At 34.9% G+C, this 20,700-nt stretch overlaps 1 protein-coding gene across 1 annotated transcript; it reads right to left on the bottom strand.

The window, feature by feature from the left end:
- Positions 1-13,757: 13,757 nt before the first annotated feature.
- LOC145133816 (protein RGF1 INDUCIBLE TRANSCRIPTION FACTOR 1-like) lies at positions 13,758-15,939 on the bottom strand. Its single transcript, XM_079068776.1, has 5 exons — positions 15,795-15,939; positions 15,587-15,629; positions 15,237-15,437; positions 14,910-15,125; positions 13,758-14,815 (listed from the first exon to the last, which is right to left on the bottom strand). Exons 2-5 carry the CDS (start codon positions 15,587-15,589, stop codon positions 14,513-14,515), a joined length of 723 nt encoding a protein of 240 aa, XP_078924902.1. The 5' UTR covers positions 15,590-15,629; positions 15,795-15,939; the 3' UTR covers positions 13,758-14,512.
- Positions 15,940-20,700: the final 4,761 nt, after the last annotated feature.

The raw sequence follows: 20,700 nt of genomic DNA on the forward strand, positions 1-20,700 counted from the left end.
GAAGCATCCATGTACTGAAAGAACTGTTCCTGTTCCTTCTTTTCTACCAGCTCAATCCGTTCGGACTGAGCCTGATAATCAAGTGCAAACTCAAAATGCCTCTCGTGGACGCGGTAGATCACAATCTTTTTCTATTCAATCGCCTTCATGTCGTGTTTGTGGAAGGAATCATCCGGGCCAATGCAAAATCGACAAGGAATCCATTGTCTGTTTTGGATGTGGAGAAAAGGGTCATATAAAGCCAGCTTGCCCAAGAAAGGATGTTACTTGTTTTGCATGTGGTATTACTGGCCACAAGAAGCGTTTTTGCCCTACTCTTACTAGTCAGATGACGGGAAGTCAAGCTTCTGTTCAACAACCGGTGAGAAGTCAAGCCCCTGTTCAACAATCAAAGGGTGCTCCAACTAAAAAGGAGGAGGTGCCAAAAGCTAAGGGCCGTGTATTCCAGATTACCTCAGAGGAGGCACGCGAGGACCCGAATGCTGTGACGGGTACATTTCTTGTCAACTCTAGACCTGCTCACATCTTATTTGATTTTGGTGCCTCAGATTCTTTTGTGTCTTATGAATTTGCGCATTCCTTTCAAATTGCTTGCTATGTACTTGCGCAACCATTTCACGTAGATACTGCGGGAAGTATATCATTACTTGCTGATAAAGTCTATAGGGATTGTATTATAGAAATTGAAAGCTATAATTTTCTTGCTAACCTGATCCCTATCTCCTTGCCCAACTTTGACATTATTCTCGGCATGGATTGGTTGTCAAAGAACCACGCAGAACTCTTGTGCTATGAAAAGATAGTACGTATTCCCATTGAAGGGGGGAATCCTATCTATGTCTATGGTGAACAAGGAACCTTAAAAATAATATATTTCCTCAAAGATCGTAAATTCATATTGAAAGGGTGTTCTATCTATCTGGCCTACACAGTTGATGTCTCAAAAGAGGAGAAGAAAATGGTGAATGATGTTCCCATTGCTAAAGAATATCCAGATGTTTTTCCCGAAGAATTGCCTGGACTTCCTCCGGACAGGCAAGTAGAATTCCGAATTGACCTTGTGCCTGGTGCTGCTCCGATTGTAAAGACTCCTTATCGTCTTGCACCAGCTGAGATGAAAGAAATGATGATCCAACTGCAGGAACTACTTGACAAAGGTTTCATTCGACCGAGTACCTCTCCCTGGGGTGCTCCGGTACTGTTTTTCAAGAAGAAAGATGGATCGATGCGGATGTGCATTGATTATCGTGAGCTGAATAAGGTGACTATCAAGAACAAGTACCCACTACGTCGCATCGACGATTTGTTCGATCAACTTCAAGGTGTTAGCTATTTCTCAAAGATTAATCTAAGATCTGGCTATCATCAGTTGAAAGTTCACGAGCAGGATGTACCGAAGATTGCTTTTCGTACTCGATATGGGCATTATGAATCCCTTGTTATGCCGTTTGGTTTAACAAATTCTCCTGTTGTATTCATGGATATGATGAATCGGGTATGCCGCCCAATGCTCGATAAATCTGTCATCGTATTCATTGACGATATTCTAATATATTCCAAGTCTGAAGCTGATCATGCCATTCATATTCGTGCGATATTAGAACTTCTTCGAAAGGAAAAACTATATGCTAAATTCTCGAAATGTGAATTTTGGCTTCGTCAAGTTCAATTTCTCGGCCATGTGATTTCTAGTGACGGTGTATCCGTAGATCCTACCAAAATCGAAGCCATTCAAAATTGGGAAGTGCCCCGTAATGCTTCCGAAATTCGTAGTTTCTTGGGTCTCGCAGGATATTACCGGAGATTCATTAAAGACTTTTCTCGTATAGCCATACCTCTCATGAGTCTTACACGAAAGGAAGTGAAGTTCGAATGGGGTGAAGCCCAAGAAAAAGCTTTCTCGACTTTAAAAGATCTTTTGACTCATGCTCCAATCTTATCACTTCCAGAAGGTGATGATGATTTCTCCGTATATAGCGATGCTTCAAGATTGGGACTCGGTTGTGTGTTGATGCAACGTGGTAAAGTGATAGCCTATGCCTCAAGAAAACTGAAAGATTATGAGAAGAATTATCCCACCCATGATCTCGAACTCGCTGCAGTGGTATTTGCCCTAAAACTTTGGAGACATTACCTTTTTGGTACAAAATGTCAATTGTATACCGACCATAAGAGTCTCAAGTACATATTCAGTCAACAAACTTTGAATATGAGACAACAACGAGCCATGGAGCTGATCAAAGACTATGACTGTGAAATCCTGTATCATCCTGGAAAGGCTAATGTAGTTGTTGATGCACTTAGCAGAAAGGTTTATCGTAATAGTATGTGTTATGCTATTACTCACACTACAGTAAAGTTCACTATTCTAGATGAACTAGAGAAATGGCAAGAAGAGGCCCTAAAGCCAGAACATGTGAAGAATGAAGGGATGGTAAATTATACTGATGTTTTGCTTGATGATCCAAGAGGATTGAAGGTATTCAAGAATCGGCTATGGATTCCAAAGATTGGTGGATTAAGAAAGAAGATTTTAGATGAAGCCCATAAGTCTAAACTATCAATACATCCTGGTACAAGTAAAATGTACTATGATGTAAGAGCTGATTATTGGTGGCCTGGATTAAAGAGAGACATTGGAAGATATGTACAGGAATGCTTAGTATGCTTACAAGTCAAAACAGAGCACCAAAAGCCTTACGGAACCCCAGAAAGTCTTAGTGTTCCTGTATGGAAATGGGAAGAACTGTCCATGGATTTTATTACCAAATTGCCAAAGACTGCTAGACAGCATGATAGTATTTGGGTAATCGTCGACCGCCTGACTAAAAGCGCTCATTTTCTTGCCATGCGTGAAACGGCTCCAATGGAAAAATACGCACAAGTATACTTGGATGAAATTGTTGCAAGACATGGTGTGCCACTAAAGATCATTTCTGATCTTGATACTCGCTTCACTTCTCACTTTTGGGCTAGTATGCAACGTGAATTGGGATCTCGAGTTGCCCTCAGCACAACTTATCATCCCCAGATAGATGGTCAGACGGAGAGAACAATCCAAACAGTAGAATATATGCTTCGTGCATGTGTCTTGGAGTTCGGTGGTAACTGGGATAAATACTTACCTCTTGTTAAATTCTCGTATAATAACAGTTACCACGCTTCAATCAAAATGCCACCATATGAGGCATTATATGGTCGCAAGTGTCGTACTCCATTATGTTGGCGTGACATAGGACAGAAGATCCTTGGAGGCCCTGAAATGATTCAAGACACCACCGACAAGATTCAAATTGTACGAGAAAGAATGAAAGCGGCCCGGGATCGACAAAAGTCCTATACAGAAAAGAGAAGACGACCAATAGAATTCCAGGTGGGGGATTTCGTAATGTTGAAGGTATCCCCATGGAAAGGTCTTATGCGATTTGGAAAGAAAGGAAAACTAAGTCCTAGATTTGTTGGCCCTTTCATAATCCTCCAGAGGATTGGTAAACAAGCATACCGCTTGGAATTGCCTGAAGATATGGCAGGTATTCATGATGTCTTCCATGTGAGTTATCTGCGCAAATGCTTGAGCTTGTATGATGAAGCAGTTCCATTATCCGAGGTGAAACTGGATAATAAGTTAACTTATGTAGAAGAGCCTGAAGAAATCGTAAACGAAAGAACGACTAAGCTACGTAATAAAGAAGTAGAGTTGGTGCTTGTCAAGTGGAAACACCATCGAGGCCCAAACTATACTTGGGAGAATAAGAATGAGATCAGAGCGAAATATCCCCATTTATTTTAATCGATGTAATTTCGGGGACGAAATTCTCAAAAAGAGGATGTATTTGTAACATACACGTTTTGAAATCGTGTTTTAAGTAAATAATATTATGAAATATTATGTGATATTGAGTATTGAGTTCTAACAGATAGTTTTTACTAGAAATGAAGTAAAACTATGTTTAGAATCACTCATAAATTATTGGAAGTCTTATGAGATTCCAATTAAAAGCCAAATAGTGAAATTTAGCGAAAATATAAAATTTGAAATAAGTGAATTTTATTATTTAAAGTTGTAAATAATTTCGTTAGAAACATTTAGGCGAAAACCTCATCGAAATCCGAGTTATAACGAAGAAGTTATGACCAATCGAAGATCCGCGACAAAATCGGCACGGAGCTGAATGACGTAAAAAGTGAGTTTTTGATAAACTAATTTTTAGCCTTAGTGATCTAAATGAAAGTCGTAGTATTCGTTAAACCGAGAATTTTGATAAAAAAAAGAACGCCAAAATCTGACTTCGTATGAGGAAGTTATGATTTTTCTAAGTTTCAGCTTAGCAGTAGACAGCTAAAAACTCGAATTTTAGATCGAGTGATTTTTAGCCGACACAAACTAAACAAGAATCGAAGGTCTCGTCAATAGTAGTACAACGGTAAAAAGTCTGACGAAAACGGACGTCGGATGAAAAAGTTATGAATTTTTAACGGATTTACCAGTCCCGGTCTGTTAAAAATAATAATATAAAAATAAAGTCAAAATTTTCCGACGAAGTCTAAACAAAAGTCGTAGAGCATAATTTTCCCTACGCGTGCATATAAAGAACGTAAAAAACGGAGCCCGTATGAGAAAGTTATGGGTTTTACAAGATTGGGCACAATTTTCGAGAATTTTCGCATGAATAGTGCCAGCCACGTCACCCTCGCTCTGAGCTGGCCACGTATCCGAAGCAGCTGCGTGGCGCGTCTGAGAAACGACGTGTGTCGCACAGGTGTCCGAAGTCGATCACGTGAACCTCGCATGCATCCCTCGTGCCCGACCCGCGTGTCGTTTCCTGATTCGACCGAGGATGCTGGCCCGATCCGAAGCGAGTAGCTGCGTCATCCGACCAATCCGAAGCGCACACCTATTATTATTCCGGTTTATTTTCCCGTGTTATTTTTATTCGTTATTTTTAATAGCAAAAGAAATACCTTTGACCATGTGATCAATGAAAGGACTTAGATTCATATTGGTACTGGTATGTAGCCTCTGGCCATGTAGAACATATCTCCGTAAGAGAATGATTTCTATTCTATGGTATTGGCAGAAGGTTAGACAGGGCTATAAGCCTGAAATCTACCAAAAGGTTAATCCGAAGTTGTATGTCTTCTGTGCCATTTGGGCCAAAGCTTTATTGATGTATATCAAGTATGGAAATTGTTATGTCTCATTGATCGTATATCTTTGAATCAAATCAATGATTGATATGGAAAGTTTGTCACATGATTCACATATGCCTTTGTTGTTCCTTGATCCTCTTTGCCTCTGCCATATTGAAGTATATATATGGCATAACGTTATATTGTATCTATTATTGAACTCACTAAGCGTCACCGCTTACCCCTCTCAATGTTTAACTAATTTGCAGGAGATAAGCATCCAATATAGTTATATACTGATAGAAGATTTTTGAATAGTTTGAAACTATTGTATTGATAGAAGATTTTCGAATAGTTTGAAACTATTGTATTTTGCACTCCCATATGTATAAAACTATAGAATCCTGGGATGTTATGTAATATATATAACATTTTGAAATAGTTGGTTTGTATCCAGTAGTTTGTAATCACTTTATCAATATAAAATATTGTTTTTATAAATATGCATGTAGCATGTTTCAGAGTAACAATTGTCATGTATGAAAGTGTGGGTCTTTCAGAGGGTAGGTCGGGCACCCAAATATGTATCGCAATATGTTATGCTATGTTATTATGTGGTAGTAGTAGGGGGTGAAATAGTCCCCGTAACCGGTTGAAATAAACCGGAAGGTAGGTCCAGCACCCAGATATGCTTGACAGAGTAGGTCGGGCACCCAGATATGCCTGACAGTAGGGTTATGTTATGTTATAGTGGTAGGGGTGAAATAGTCCCTGTAACCGGTTGAAATAAACCGGAGGGTAGGTCGGGCACCCAGATATGCCTGGCAGGGTAGGTCGAGCACCCAGATCTGCTTGACAGGGTAGGTCGGGCACCCAGATATGCCTGAGAGGGTAGGTCGGGCACCCAGATATGCCTGGCAGTATGTGATTATGTGGTATGATGGGGGAACTCACTAAGCTTCATGCTTACGGTTTTCAGTTTTGGTTTCAGGTACTTCTTCTTCAAGAGGAAAGGAGTCGGCATGATCGCAGCGCATCGCACTATGATTTCCGCATTATGAGATCTTTGGGAGTTGTACTCTAATATTATTTTACTATGATATATTCTGGTTATTCGACGTACTGGTTTTAATTATGAAATGAGGTCTATTGTTTTTATAATTACTTAATTAAAAATGAAATTTTTGGTCATGAATTTTGGGATGTTATAATTGGTGTCTTCGACCCACGAGTATAGTGAGGAGACTCACCTCGATCGGTAACTGATAGATCTCACACACGAGCCGTTGGTGCTAAAGTCCTTCCCACTAACATATCCACAAACCAAACCCTCATTAGCAATTAAGGTAAATACTCTAACTTAGCAATTCCAAATACCAAGATAAATCCTCAGTTAGGCAAAACACCATTTTGCCCTTCTAAGTCCTCAACCCCTCACAATTGACCAAAAGTGAAATTGGTCAAAAAGTCAACGGTCAACCTTTCGTTGACTTACGCACAACGTACGCCTTACTCTACACAGGGCGTAGAGACTTATCTAGAAAATGGATAAGAATCAGGCTACGTTGGGCGTAGCCTAGATTATGCCTCGTGTACGACGTGTATTGCCAAACTTTATTTTAAGCACGTAATATGTTAAGACCTTTCACTTAAAGCTCGGATTTGATTCCTACTAGCCCTATAATGGATAAAGTTTACAACTTTATCCATTAGGATGGTCCAAACAACAAAGATCCAGCCTTTTGGTCTCAAAGTGACCAAAAATGCATCTTTCTCATCTTAATCCATTAAGTCTGGGTCTCTAACCTTCATATCTGATTCATTATGATGTTTAGATGGATAAAGTTTCCAACTTTACCCATAACAAAGTCACAAACTTTCAAGATATAAATTTTATGCACTAAAATGACCAAAAAGTGGAAAATATGAAAAATAACTAGATCTATGTGTTGGATTAGGTGTCTAAGCTCATAACTATATTTGGTATGTACTTGATTTGATTATGAGCATGATCCTTTTGGGTTGCCTTCACTCATGCAACTTGATAGGATGACTAGTGGAGAGAAAGTAGGATTTATTATATGAATAATAAATTGGTACTCAGAATGAGTTTATTAATATATTATAAGATTAATATATATTATTTGGAAATCATATTATTAATTAGTAATTAATTAGAAATTAATCTAGTATTAATTTTGGGATTAAAAAGAAACTGGTTAATAATTGAGGGAATGTTCTGCAAATCTTTGATAGTTGCAGAATTAGGCTGATGGACTCCATAGAGTGGAGTGAACGAAATCCTAAGGGGGAAGCCCTATAGATTTCGTCCAAGGGCTCTAAGGAGGGAGTCCATGGGCTGCTTGGTGCCTAAGTAGGGTATTAGGGTTTACACCTAAAACCCTAACAGCCACAGCTATTTAAAGGACCTCTACATAGGAAATTCGGCCCCCCATGCATATGATTCATACCCTAGCCGAAATTCCTTACCTCTCCAAGTATTCATTTGCATTGAGTGTTTGTGACTCCATTAGAGGTGCAACACTTGGAGCACTAGGCTTTCAGAATTCAAGATCAAGCAAGGATTGTACTTGTTATTACAATATAACAAGTGAGGCAATGACTAAACCCTAAGTTACATATGAATTTCGAAATTGTGTATGCTAGTCATAGGGTTTATGCTTTGGATTATTATTTGCATGTATAACTTGAGAAAAACCTAGATCCAAAGCATTAGGGTTGCATGTACAACATATGAATGTTGTAGTGCTCAAAACCCATCATTATGAAACTAATGAGCAAGTTAGAAGCTTTTTACTTACAACGGTCCAGGAATGATGTAATCTTGTTGGATCTATATTTGAACTCTTCTTCTAGACACTTTGCAACCACGTTTCTCTTCAAGATTCAACCTTCCAATAGAGAAATAAGCTCATAAAAGATGTCAAGGATCAAAAACAAGTGAGAGGAGGCTAGGGTTTCTCAAGGAATGATCTTAGGTGATGGAGGTTAGTAATGAGAAGGTCTCCCATAAGTTAGAGCCCCGAAATAGGGTTCAAAACCGAAGATTTAGGGTTTTGATCTGGCCAAATTATTCCATGTGTAACATAAATTATGCCATGTGTAATTCATTAGACCCATGTCCAAAATCAGAAAGTTATGCCATGCGTACCTTTTAGTTATGCCTTGCTTAATTCAAAAGTCCTTAATTTCCACTTCCACTTCAAACAACCATAACTTTTTTGTTTCAACTCCGTTTTCAGCGTTCTTTATATGTACTGTATTGAAGAGCCCCGCAATCCTATCTAATTACTTTTGTATTATCACCTACAGAACTAAAACCATAATTCATGCAAGAAGCCCGATCTATAACAACCCCGAATTAAGAAACGACTCGAAATAGGATGTTACAGACATCATGGTATTCCTAAAATCTATGGGTGACGATATTGATGATTTTGATCTTATAAAGATAAATCAAAATGTTGATTTAGAATTTGGAGTTTTTCGAGAGGTACAAGAAGAATGCTCTATAGTTTTAGAATCTGAACATTTACAAGCCCGAGATTTTCTCAATCCTTAACAGAAATTTGTTTATGATGAGATCATGCGGCATGCCCATAATGATATTCCAGGAGTGTTCTTCATAGACGGTCCTGGTGGAATAGAAAAAACATTTTTGTACAAATCTTTACTTACCAATATTCGCTTGTGTTGTCATATTGCACTCGCGACCGCTTCATCGGGTGTTGTGGCTATTAACATGCCAGGGGAGAACAACTCACCCTCACTTTAAAATTCCTATCAATCTTGAAAATAACTTCGTCTTCAAGATTTCAAGACAAAGTGGTACTGCTCAACTACTTCAGATTGTAAAAGTAATCATTTGGGACGAAGCGTCAATGGCTAAAAGACATGCATTGGAGGCGGTTGATCGTACAATGAAAGATATCACTGGGGTGATGCTCATATTTAGTGGAAAAATAATGGTTTTGGGAGGTGATTTCAGACAAGTGTTGTCGGTCGTTAGACGTGGAACACGAGCACATACTGCGGATTCTAGCATACAAATGTCGCCTCTTTGGTCTTCGATTATCGAGTTGCGGTTAACTATATATATGAAATCACTAACCGATCCATGGTTCTCAGAATTTCTATTACGTGTCGGTGATCGAGTTGAAGAAACGGTGCACGAAAACTTTATTCAAATCCATGATGATATGGCAATTCCCTTCATTAAAAAGAAAATTCGTTGAATACTTTGATTGATGCAATCTTTCCATCCTTGGAAATTAATAAATCTGAACCAGATTATACTATTTTGCGTGCAATACTATCCACAAGAAATGATAGTGTCGATGAGATTAATGATTATTTGATCGGCCGATTCCATGAAGAAGGGGGAATTTACTATAGTTTTAATGAAGTCGTAGATGATATAAATAACTTCTATCCCGTGGAATTCTTGAATACACTCAGTTTTGGGGGTTTTCCCCCTCATTACCTAAGACAGAAAGTTGGATGCCCGATAATACTGTTACGGAATCTCAACCCATCAAATGGGTTGTGTAACGACACCCAACTGATATGTAAAAGTTTTCAGCACAGTGTCATTGATGCTGAAATAGCTGTTGGTCAACATATTGGAAAGAGATTATTTTTGTCAATGATTCCTCTAAGTCCGTCTGAAGATGACATGTTCCTCTTCAAGTTGAAGAGAAAACAATTTCCAATTTGATTATGTTTTGCGATGACAATCAATAAAGCTCAGGGATAAACAATTCCAAATGTAGGTATTTATCTTCTGGAATCGGTTTTTCTCGCATGGCAAACTTTATGTGGCATTATCCAGAGGGATATCACCTGCTAATACAAAAGTATTAGTGAAGTCTGGCAAACAATATAGTGAAGTCTATACATCAAATGTGGTGTATAGAGAAGTGTTGCACGATTAATAATGCACAATAAATCATGTGTGCATGTGCATTTTTAAAGAATGTCAACTTTTCATTTTTAATTTTTATTGATTTCGTTTCTGCTAACAAGACTCTTATGTTTAATTGTTTATAAGCAGTAACTATTTGCGTAAAAGAACTAATCATCTCTACAAACTAGTTTCTGAATAAAATATTCGCACCCGAAGTTTGGCGTGGGTAAATGGCTAATATATATATATATATATATATATATATATATATATATATATATATATATATATATATATATATATATATATAAATCCCGCATTAGACATATGTGAATTTTAGTAGTAGTTTAAAAGTAAAATATATATATTTGTCGTTTCAAACAAAAAAAATTATATATATAAGTCCCGCATTGGACATATATGAATTTTAGTAGTAGTTTAGAAGTATATATATATATATATATATATATATATATATATATATATATATATATATATATAGTGTTGCACGATTAATAATGCACAATAAATCATGTGTGCATGTGCATTTTTAAAGAATGTCAACTTTTCATTTTTAATTTTTATTGATTTCGTTTCTGCTAACAAGACTCTTATGTTTAATTGTTTATAAGCAGTAACTATTTGCGTAAAAGAACTAATCATCTCTACAAACTAGTTTCTGAATAAAATATTCGCACCCGAAGTTTGGCGTGGGTAAATGGCTAATATATATATATATATATATATATATATATATATATATATATATATATATATATATATATATATATATATATATATATATATATATATATATATATATATATATAGGGAAGGGTTATTTGGAAAACAAAAAAACCCTAAAAATTATAAAAATGCATAAAAAAATACCAAGTCATCACAAAACTTTTTTTTGAATTTTTTTATCAAAAAATCGTAGCATTTTTTACAATTTCGTTGAAAAAAAATAAAAAATCAAATTTTTTTTTTGTAAAAAAAAAAAATTTCAAAATTTTTTTTCAGCGGTTTTGACCTAAAAGTTGCGATTTTTTGATAAAAAAATTCAAAAAAAAGTTTTGTGATCTCTAAATATTTTTTTTATGCATTCTAATGATTTTTAGGGTTTTTTGTTTTCCATAGAACCTAAACCTCTATATATATATATATATATATATATATATATATATATATATATATATATATATATATATATATATATATATATATATATATATATATATATATATATATTTTATTGTCACTAGTTGCATGGGCCATGGCACATCTATAGCAATTTATTTTTCAAATAAATAATCCATATGCACAAGCCTATTTCCACCATTTTTTGGGCCATATTTTATTGTTGAATGATATATTAGTCTTATTTTAATCTGAAATATTTTATTTCCACATGAGCTATTAAATATATTTCTTTCCACCCGTTATAGATATTTTATGAAGGGAAAAGGATGAAAATGTCTAACGAACTAGTGTTTTAATGTTATTTTCATCTGATTTATTTTGTATATAAGGGGTCCTTAAACTTTTTTTTTTGTTTTATTTAAATACTTTTATCTGCTACCGTCTATTGTTTTTTAATAACTAGATATTTTTATTCAATGTGGCATTAAACGTCGATGTTAACGTTGCATATGAGCTTGGTATATTAGCAAATGATTACATTAACATTTTACGTAAGTGCGTTAACAAGTAATTAAGTAAATCATTACAATTAACTATTCCTACTTCAAACCATGAACTTATAATAATACGTGATTCCTTCTATTACAAGTTTTATATATTTGTAGATCAACGACAATCTTAGCATTGTATACTTCATTTATTTACCCATATTTTCAACCCTGGTCACTCATTCGACTTTACTAGGTAGTGAAAGACCAGTTTCTTGTGAAATTAGCTGGTTAGAGACTTTATCAACATACTAAAGAAATTCAAAACACGAACATATGTATCATAGAAAGTACCAGTTTTCCATGGACTTAGTGAAAGACCAGAATCTTATATGTCTTATAAATGACCATAACACGTATACGCACTAGGTTTAAAGAAATGCAAAATACGAACACATGTATACTCACTAGGATTTCTAAGACTGCTCGGTATGGGTACCCGTTACCACTGTGCCACATCAACATCGAGCCCTCAACACCATTGTGGGGATGATGTTTGTCCATAAACACATCGTCGTGAGGCCAAGGAAGAAGAAAAGCAGAGAGGAAGAAGAGAGTAACGGGCGTTGGAGTGGCAACGGGAAGTAACAAGGCGTTGAAAAGGGGGGGTGTTCATTTCTCTTTAACGGTTATAAAGGAGGCCACGTAGCTCTTTCAATGCAGTGGAGAGACCCATATTGATCAGTTAAATGGGTCCTTGTCTAATAGGAATAGGTCTAGTCTTAACCGAATCCTCTAATATTCTAGAAACATAGGAATCTAAGTTTTATGGATCAGTCATAAAGTTATCTATATGCATGCTTGGAGCACTAGTGGTGCATCAACATGTGTTGTGTGAGAATAGTTATGAAAACTTGTCTTAGTTGACTCAAATTTCGTGGTCTCAACAAACATGTCCTAAGTCTTAGAACAACATGATTCTTCTCTAGAACTACTCTCAACATGGTCTCGCTCATTGGACAATATTTACTAATATACCAAACTCATTTTCCATGTCAACATCGACAGGTAATGCAACCTTGAACAAAAAATGTCAAATCGGTCATAAATGTGTAACACCTTCAAGTCAGGGTTAAAATTTTATTTAAAGGTTATTGTTTAAGATTAATAATTTTCATGTTGAGAATCAAATTTTCAATAATTGAAACCTAAGTATGTGACTTGACCTAACTTATCTAATCATATTTTGGACTTATTTTGTGAACATATTCAGTTTTAGGGGTAATAATAAAAGTCTTAGGACGTAGTTTGTTATTGACAATGTTAGTTCGGGCTAAATAACAAAAACTAGAAAGTGAGGGACTATTTTTGGAAGTGATGAAAGATTAGATCATTTAGACTACAAACCCCTTTCATCCATTTGATTTGAACGATTTTGGCTTGCAAAATGAGCGGAAAGCTTAGAGTTGAAAGGAGCATTTGAATGTTATTTGAGATTTCATCAATGTTGAAACATCCGCTAGTTTCACCAACTTCAAAACTAATGTTCAAACTCATATATTTAATGAGATTAGTATTGTATTTCATTGTTCTCATACTGTTGTATTGAGGTGAATTTATCTCCATAGCAAAAATTGTGATTAGAAGCTTTGATAGTAATCATTTTGGAACCGTAGCTTGGTGAATCACCCATTGATTGATAGGATCCCATTTTGATTATGGATTATGTGTTTTGAAGTTATTTACACATAGAATTCAAGGTTCTATTTCAAATCCTTTAGGTAAACCAATCGTTTGAATTAAAAATGAGTTTATGATGTTTTAATTGAGAGAGATTTTCCTATGAACGATCAAAGAAATATTGTGTACAAAAAAGGCCTTGGGCCGAAAACATATACATGCACTTATGAAATACAAATGGGCCTTTCGTGGACTAATAATGATGTGGCTGGTTTTTGTTAGAAAGTTTTACAAGATATATATATGTATGTTAATGTAGCTCAAAGCTTAGGCATGGTATTTATAAAGATCATAAAGTCAACAACAAAATGAATTTACTAATAGGAAGGTTTTCCAAAATATCGAAGTCGATAAAAACCAAAACCCTGTCGTTTTGTAGAGGATGCACTAGTACACAAAAAAGTCGACATACTTACTTTTTATGAACCACAAAAATACAACAACAAATGAAACGAAAACGTACCCATAAACCATGGGAGTCTAGAAAGTGACATCTTCCATTCATCACTACCCTCCAAAACCCTTTCCTTTTCCATTCTATTTTTCATTTGCCACAAACTACTTCAGATCCTTCACGCCTCTTCTTCATCATCCACTTCACGAATTGACCACTCTTGTACATCATGCTTCAAACACTTGTACATTCACACACCGCCATCATCTTTACCACATACATACATACATACATACTTCCCAAGAGTTCCCGCAACCATATCTGTCATATTATATAATATCGAAACCTTTTCACAATATTTATTGTACATTTACATATTATAAGTGTCTACCACTGTACATTTCATATACAATCTAAGTTACTTCTTGTTCTTTTTGCTAAAAATAAAAACATAAAACCCAACACAAAATCTTATTCTAATTTATATTTAGCCAGTATATATATATATATATATATATATATATATATATATATATATATATAACCTTTTTCACAAACTACACTATATGTCCACACGTATATTCACCTTTGTATAAGAACGATCTTGAACCCATAACCATGAATAAGGTATGGAAGTTAAATATTAAACCAGTAAACCACCTTGCTTTTGACTTTTTCTTTCACAGACCATTAAAAAGGTGCCCGGCGAGGAATGCCCTTTCTCCGGCTGGAATTCCGGTGGTTGAATATGGGTGGAGTTCCCGGAGACATGTTGGGGGTTTCATCACCGGAGGTGGAGGAACACGACATATCAGACCCATTACGCCCATAAAGATTGAACTGAAACATGTTGGTGTCGATAAGCTGATTGAATAAATGTGACCTTCGGACCTTTTTAGGTGTCACCGGTTCTTCTGGTTCATAAAACTCCCGGCCATGTTTCATCTTTTGAGTGAAGCTCAAATCCCGATCACCTCTCTTCATCCCACCAAGCTGACCAAGTCAAAGTCAAACCACCATACATCAGTCATCAATCATCATGATCGAATGATTTAATCAAAAGGGAAGAAATTAGAAAAGTCTGTACCTTGCAACCAAGGGAACAAAAACGGAAAGCGTCAACAAGACTCCGGCCACAAATCTCACAGTGGTTGGTGACACCTTTACCAGGCCTAGGCTGAGGTCGTTCGTTCAAGAACACTATCTTTGCGCTGTTGATAATGTACGTTTGTACGCACGAAATGTCCAGAAATCTTTGAATCTCGTTCACCCTAACCACGTTATGGTAGGAAGATCTTCGTATCTGATGAGCCACAACAAAAATTCGAAGAATTAGTACATTATGTTAGATGGGCATTTCGTCGAACACTGAATGGGCGTGAATTGTGTTACGAATTTTGTTGATGATTTTTACCTGAACAACACGATGATCTTTGTGATGGGTCAAACAGTAGGAACAGAGAGAGTTACCACAACAGTCCAAGCAATACATGTTGCATTCACTTTTATTAGCATCTCCATGGAAACGACAAGTGGTAAAGTAATCAGCTCTTAGCATTGGTATCAACCATGGCGGACCGAGTTCCTGATGCTCCATTTTACCGATTGGACTCACCTAATAAAAAAAAACAGTGTTTTAATTATGCATTCGAATTAAAACAAAACAGAGGAAGAATCATCATCAACCAATTAAACAAAAAGATGCAATACTTCAAAATCTTTAGGTAACTAACTCTGTATCAAGTTCTAGAAGATGTCAATTACCATGTCTTTGGTCGAATTGAACTTAAAATCTTCAATCTTTACCCTGTTTTCCAGAAACCCAAATCAGAGAAAAGGGATTAGAACAAACCCTTTGAATCATAACCGTATATCGGAACAAAAAACCCACATTCAACGATGAGATTACATACAAGAAAAACAGAGGCGATAGAATAACACAGGAGAAAAACGAGAAAAACAAGAAAAATACCTTTGAAAAAAATTGAGGAATTAATGGAGAAGAGGGTTCTGGAGTTGTGTGTGTGTGTGTGTGTGAAACGTATATGAATGAATGAAAGGCAGACGGTGAAAGAGAGAAGGAGGAAAGACTGGGGAAGCTCGAAAAGGATTGAAAGGAATTTGTAAGGCGGTCATATATGACTATTTATATTTCTATATTTAAATATATTTAATTATCATTTATATATTATCGATTATTAAATATTTGTTTAACAAAAATAAGTATGGGTTAGGTTCACTTTACAACCCTCCACTATCTTTGTTTAAACAATTAGTGGATTTGGTTATGCAACTTTGAGTCTTTTTTCACCTGTGTATCAATGCATGTGTAGTAACATACAATGATATCGAATTTGATAAATTTAATATACGATCTTTGTTGAGTTTATTCTATTTCAATGGTTTTTATAAATATGTTTTAAACATGTTTTAATTATTAGACATAAAATTAGGCATAAGTGTAAACGTTTGTCCAAATATGATTTTTTTTTTGTCGTCAATTAAACTGTTATAAAATACTAGTATTAAATATAAGTACATAAATAAATTCATGTTGTTCTTTTTTCAGACGGTCATTTTGGAATCGGAAAAAAACAATGAAACCTTATTAATTTCTTAGATTTGTAAATTTCGGGTTTTAAGATCCATATACTAATAAAAGAATAGTTTTAATCTATTTTTGTCATCTGTCACTCTAATACAACATCACATTAATATTATGATATGTGTCAAGAAGATATATTAGACAAATCATTATCACAATTAATAAAGTTAAGGTTTTAAACAATGTTTTAAAAACCGGTTTTTTAGTTGAACCGGTATGGTCACCGGTTTCCGGTTCAACCGGTTTAACCGGTTCGACCGCCGGGTGAACATGTTTCTATATTTTTCATGTTTTGTTCTGTTTTCCTACACATACAGACATATATAAATTATGAATTTGATGTTTATAAATTCAAACATTAAAAATACACATAAAAATAAGTTGTAGATGAATCAAAATACATTAAAATAACACATAACCATAAGTTTTAATGTTTCACATCAATCTATATACGTCAAAAAGAAAATAAAGTATAATATCAAAAAGAAATATAGTTTTAGATGAATACAAACACATCAAAAAAAATTATAACATTTACCATATGTTTTTATTTAGAAAAGACTAAATAGATTTGAAAAAAATCACCAAGGTTTATTATGTGAATGTTTCTTTTTCATGTGTTTTTATTCTGTTTAACCGGTTCAACCGGTTTATTTTGACCGGTTTAAACTTTTTATAGAAACATTTACTTTTTAATTATATGTTAAATTTGAAGTTATAACTAACTTTAAAATTTTGGTATATCTCTTAATTAATAATTTATTTAAAATTATTTATTTAAAATAATTGATTAATAATTATGAATTTTTGCTATCAAACTTAAATTAATTTTGTAACCGTAGTTTCCACGGGTTATAAACTAGTAATAATAATATATAAACACTTTTAAATGATAAAATTACTTTTGTACATATAATTTCTACGGGATTAATGAACTACTAACTCCATTACCAGAAAAGTGTTTTTTTTTTCTTTTTTTTTCATTTAATAATTCAGCAATACAACATAAATCGTAATTTTGTAAAAGATTTATTTATGTAATATAAAATGTCAGTTTTTAAAAGGGAAAATAACTTATGATGATAATAAATTATTGATTTTGTTTACATTTAATCACTTTTTTTTGTACATCATATATCATCAAACTTGTTGAACATGTTTACATTTTACTCTTGTGACATGCTACCGTAAATAAAATATAATATGTGAATAATTCAACAAGTTAGATGGTATATAGTGTATAAAAAGAAAAAGACTAAATGTGAGCCCAAGTCTCCACCTTCGAATTTTTACCGATTACGTCCACAATCATCAACCTACAATACTACTTCATCGCCACTATTTCTTTCTTGTTGCATCATTGGTGATCCCCACATTCGACGACCATAGGTGCTTCTCATCCCCTCTTTTCTCTTTCTCTTCTCTTCGGTGCCATCGACCGGAGTTTAATTTTTTGATTTCAGCACCGGTGACCTTGTTCCTCTGCTTCTGTCTTGTTCACAACAAGTATCATCACCGCTGTCAGATTTCCACCACCACCATTCTGGTTTCATACCAACACATTTTTTATTCAATTTCTTGTAGTATTTTTAGTCTAGTTCTTCATATTGATCGTGTATGTGTGTATAATCTTTGTATATATAATGTATGTATAAACGTATATAATATGTGTGTAACGTCCCAAAAATTAAGACTAAAAATTTTGATTTTTATATTAATAAAACCATTATCCATAACCATATCGTAAAACCGGTGTGAAAACAGAGTATATCAAATAACATCCACGTACAATCAGATTCATATAAAATGCGGAACATATCGGTGTGTGCACTGCAATAATCTTGGGCTCTTCCCCTTCGAACCAGAAGTACCTGAAACATAAACTGAAAACCGTAAGCACAAAGCTTAGTGAGTTCCCCAAAATACCGCATACTGTACATATCAAACATATAATGGGCCCCGCCCGGCATCGGGCCCCGACCGGAACAAATATGTCAGTCTTCGGGCCCCGCCTGGCATCGGGCCCCACCCAGTATACATACAAACATATAAACACATGCAAGTATCACAAAGAAAAATAGCATACAATATAATCATCGGGCCCCACCCGATATACATATAAACACATAACACATGCAAGAGTCACGTAAACAACTAGCATCCTAATCATAACAAACCATGGGCCGACATTGGTGCCTTCGACCCGCCAAACACAGTGAGGAAAACTCACCTCAGGCTGATGAATCTATCAGATAAAATCTCGGTCTGCTGGTCCGGTAAATCCCCGCACTAACATCATCAAATAATATCCAATTAATAACTAGATCTCAACTCATAATCAAGAATCTAAATTACTTGTCCAACATTCAGGGTAAAAGACCATTTTACCCTTTTCTTACTTGGACCTAAACCAAGGCCCAACCCATTTACTCAAAAGGCCCAAATTCCTAAATGGCATCCCAATGCCCAATAGTCCATCCATGGCCCAAAGTTAGAAGTCCAATAGCCCAACAAGGCCCAAACACTAAAAGCCCAAAATATGGCCCAAAACCGCGAAAGTCAATCCAAAAGTCAAACAGCTGAGTACGCTAGGCGTACTCAGACTTACGCTTAGTGTACTCCTTCCAGTGTCAGTACACGCAGTGTACGAGCTGGGTACGCCCTGCGTACTTCAGACTACCAAACCCACTCATTAAGCACTTGATCGGTTAAGCTAACATGCCAAACTCTCAGATCTGATTCTAGAAAATGACATAATACGTAAAGTTGGCAACTTTACTCCTATGCATGACTTAATAAGGCCCAAAACCTAAAAATAACCATAACAAATAACTTAACTCATGCATGGACCAAGATATTTCATAAAGGTTGCATTTTTATGGACAAGGGACCTCAAATGTGCTAAGATCTAACCCCCATGGCTTTTGGAGTAGACCATAAACCCAAATATATCTCAAAAGATTGAAAAATGCATAAATAACATCCTAAGTTGGATCTAGCATAAAGAACCATCAAGATGGGAGCTTTTTACCACAAATGACTTGCTAAGGAGAAAATGACTCTGGATCTACAAGCTCAAGCTACTCCCAAGCAACCTCCAAATGTTCTTCTTTTTCTACTTCACCAAAAACACCACCAAAACTCACTCTCAAGCTCAAAACTCACAAATGACACTTAGGGTTTCGATAATAGGGTATAGAGTGATGGAAGCTGATCAATAGAATGTCCAAGGGTGTTATAAGTTTCTTAAATATGGCACAAACCCTAAAAATTAGGATTTGCCCTTGCATTACGTATGCCATGCGTACTCCCACGTACACCCTCCGTACGTGGGTGAACCTGCGATCTTGAAATGAGCTAGTACGCTAAGCGTACTCATAGAGTACGCCCCGCGTACCAGCTAGGGACTTAAATGATAGAAATTTTGTACTAAGGGTTAAAAAGGAAACATAACAAATCTCGAATGTTACAATGTGTATAACATTGTATGTATAAATGTATATATTATAGTGAAAATATAAATTTATGTATGTATATTTGTATATATTTATAGTGAAAATATAAATTTGTGATTATAATGTATGTATAAGTGTATTTTAATATGTGTATTTTTATGTATAAATATGTATGTATATGTGCATTTATATATGTTTGTATACTATATGAAAGAACGAATGTTTGTGTGTGTGTGTGTGTGTATATATATATATATATATATATATATATATATATATGTGTGTGTGTGTGTGTGTGTATGTGTGTATGTGTGTATGCAAACTCGTATGTATGTGAAATAGCATATCCTTAGAGATTTGTTAATTTGATTAGAACATGGCTTAACTTTTAAGGGCTTAATTATTAAGGACTTAGTTAGAAAAACCCTGGAAACTACATAATATGTAAAGTGCAATGCTATAATGGAAAAAAAAACAAAAAAGTAGGATGATATAATTCACAATGATATTTAAAGTACAATACTAAAATAGAAAACATCATAATATGATTGTTTAAAGTACAATGCTATAATAGGGAAAAAAAACAAATATATAAAAAGTACAATGCTATAATAGAAAAAACAATACAATATTTAAAGTATATTGCAATAGAAGAAAAAATTAAAAAAAATCAAATGCCATAAATAAAAAATTATGGAAAAGTAAGATGCTATAAATAACAAGATTATGCTAAAGTTATATTCATTTATGTTTCTTCGTTTTAATCATCATGAGCTTAGAAATACATGTCCGAAATTGATTTAGAAGTTAATTTCGGG

The sequence above is a fragment of the Lactuca virosa genome, chromosome 8 (genome assembly GCF_052849685.1).
Source record: "Lactuca virosa cultivar CGN04683 chromosome 8, Lactuca_virosa_CGN04683_v6, whole genome shotgun sequence".
Lineage (NCBI taxonomy): Eukaryota > Viridiplantae > Streptophyta > Magnoliopsida > Asterales > Asteraceae > Lactuca > Lactuca virosa.

Bases quoted from the DNA above. Each gene is read 5' to 3' on its own strand.
- LOC145133816 (XM_079068776.1), bottom strand. The intron at 15,126-15,236 runs GTAAAAATCATC...GTGGCTCATCAG, and splicing joins AAGATCATCGTGTTGTTCAG to ATACGAAGATCTTCCTACCA. The intron at 14,816-14,909 runs GTACAGACTTTT...TGACTTGGTCAG, and splicing joins TTTGTTCCCTTGGTTGCAAG to CTTGGTGGGATGAAGAGAGG.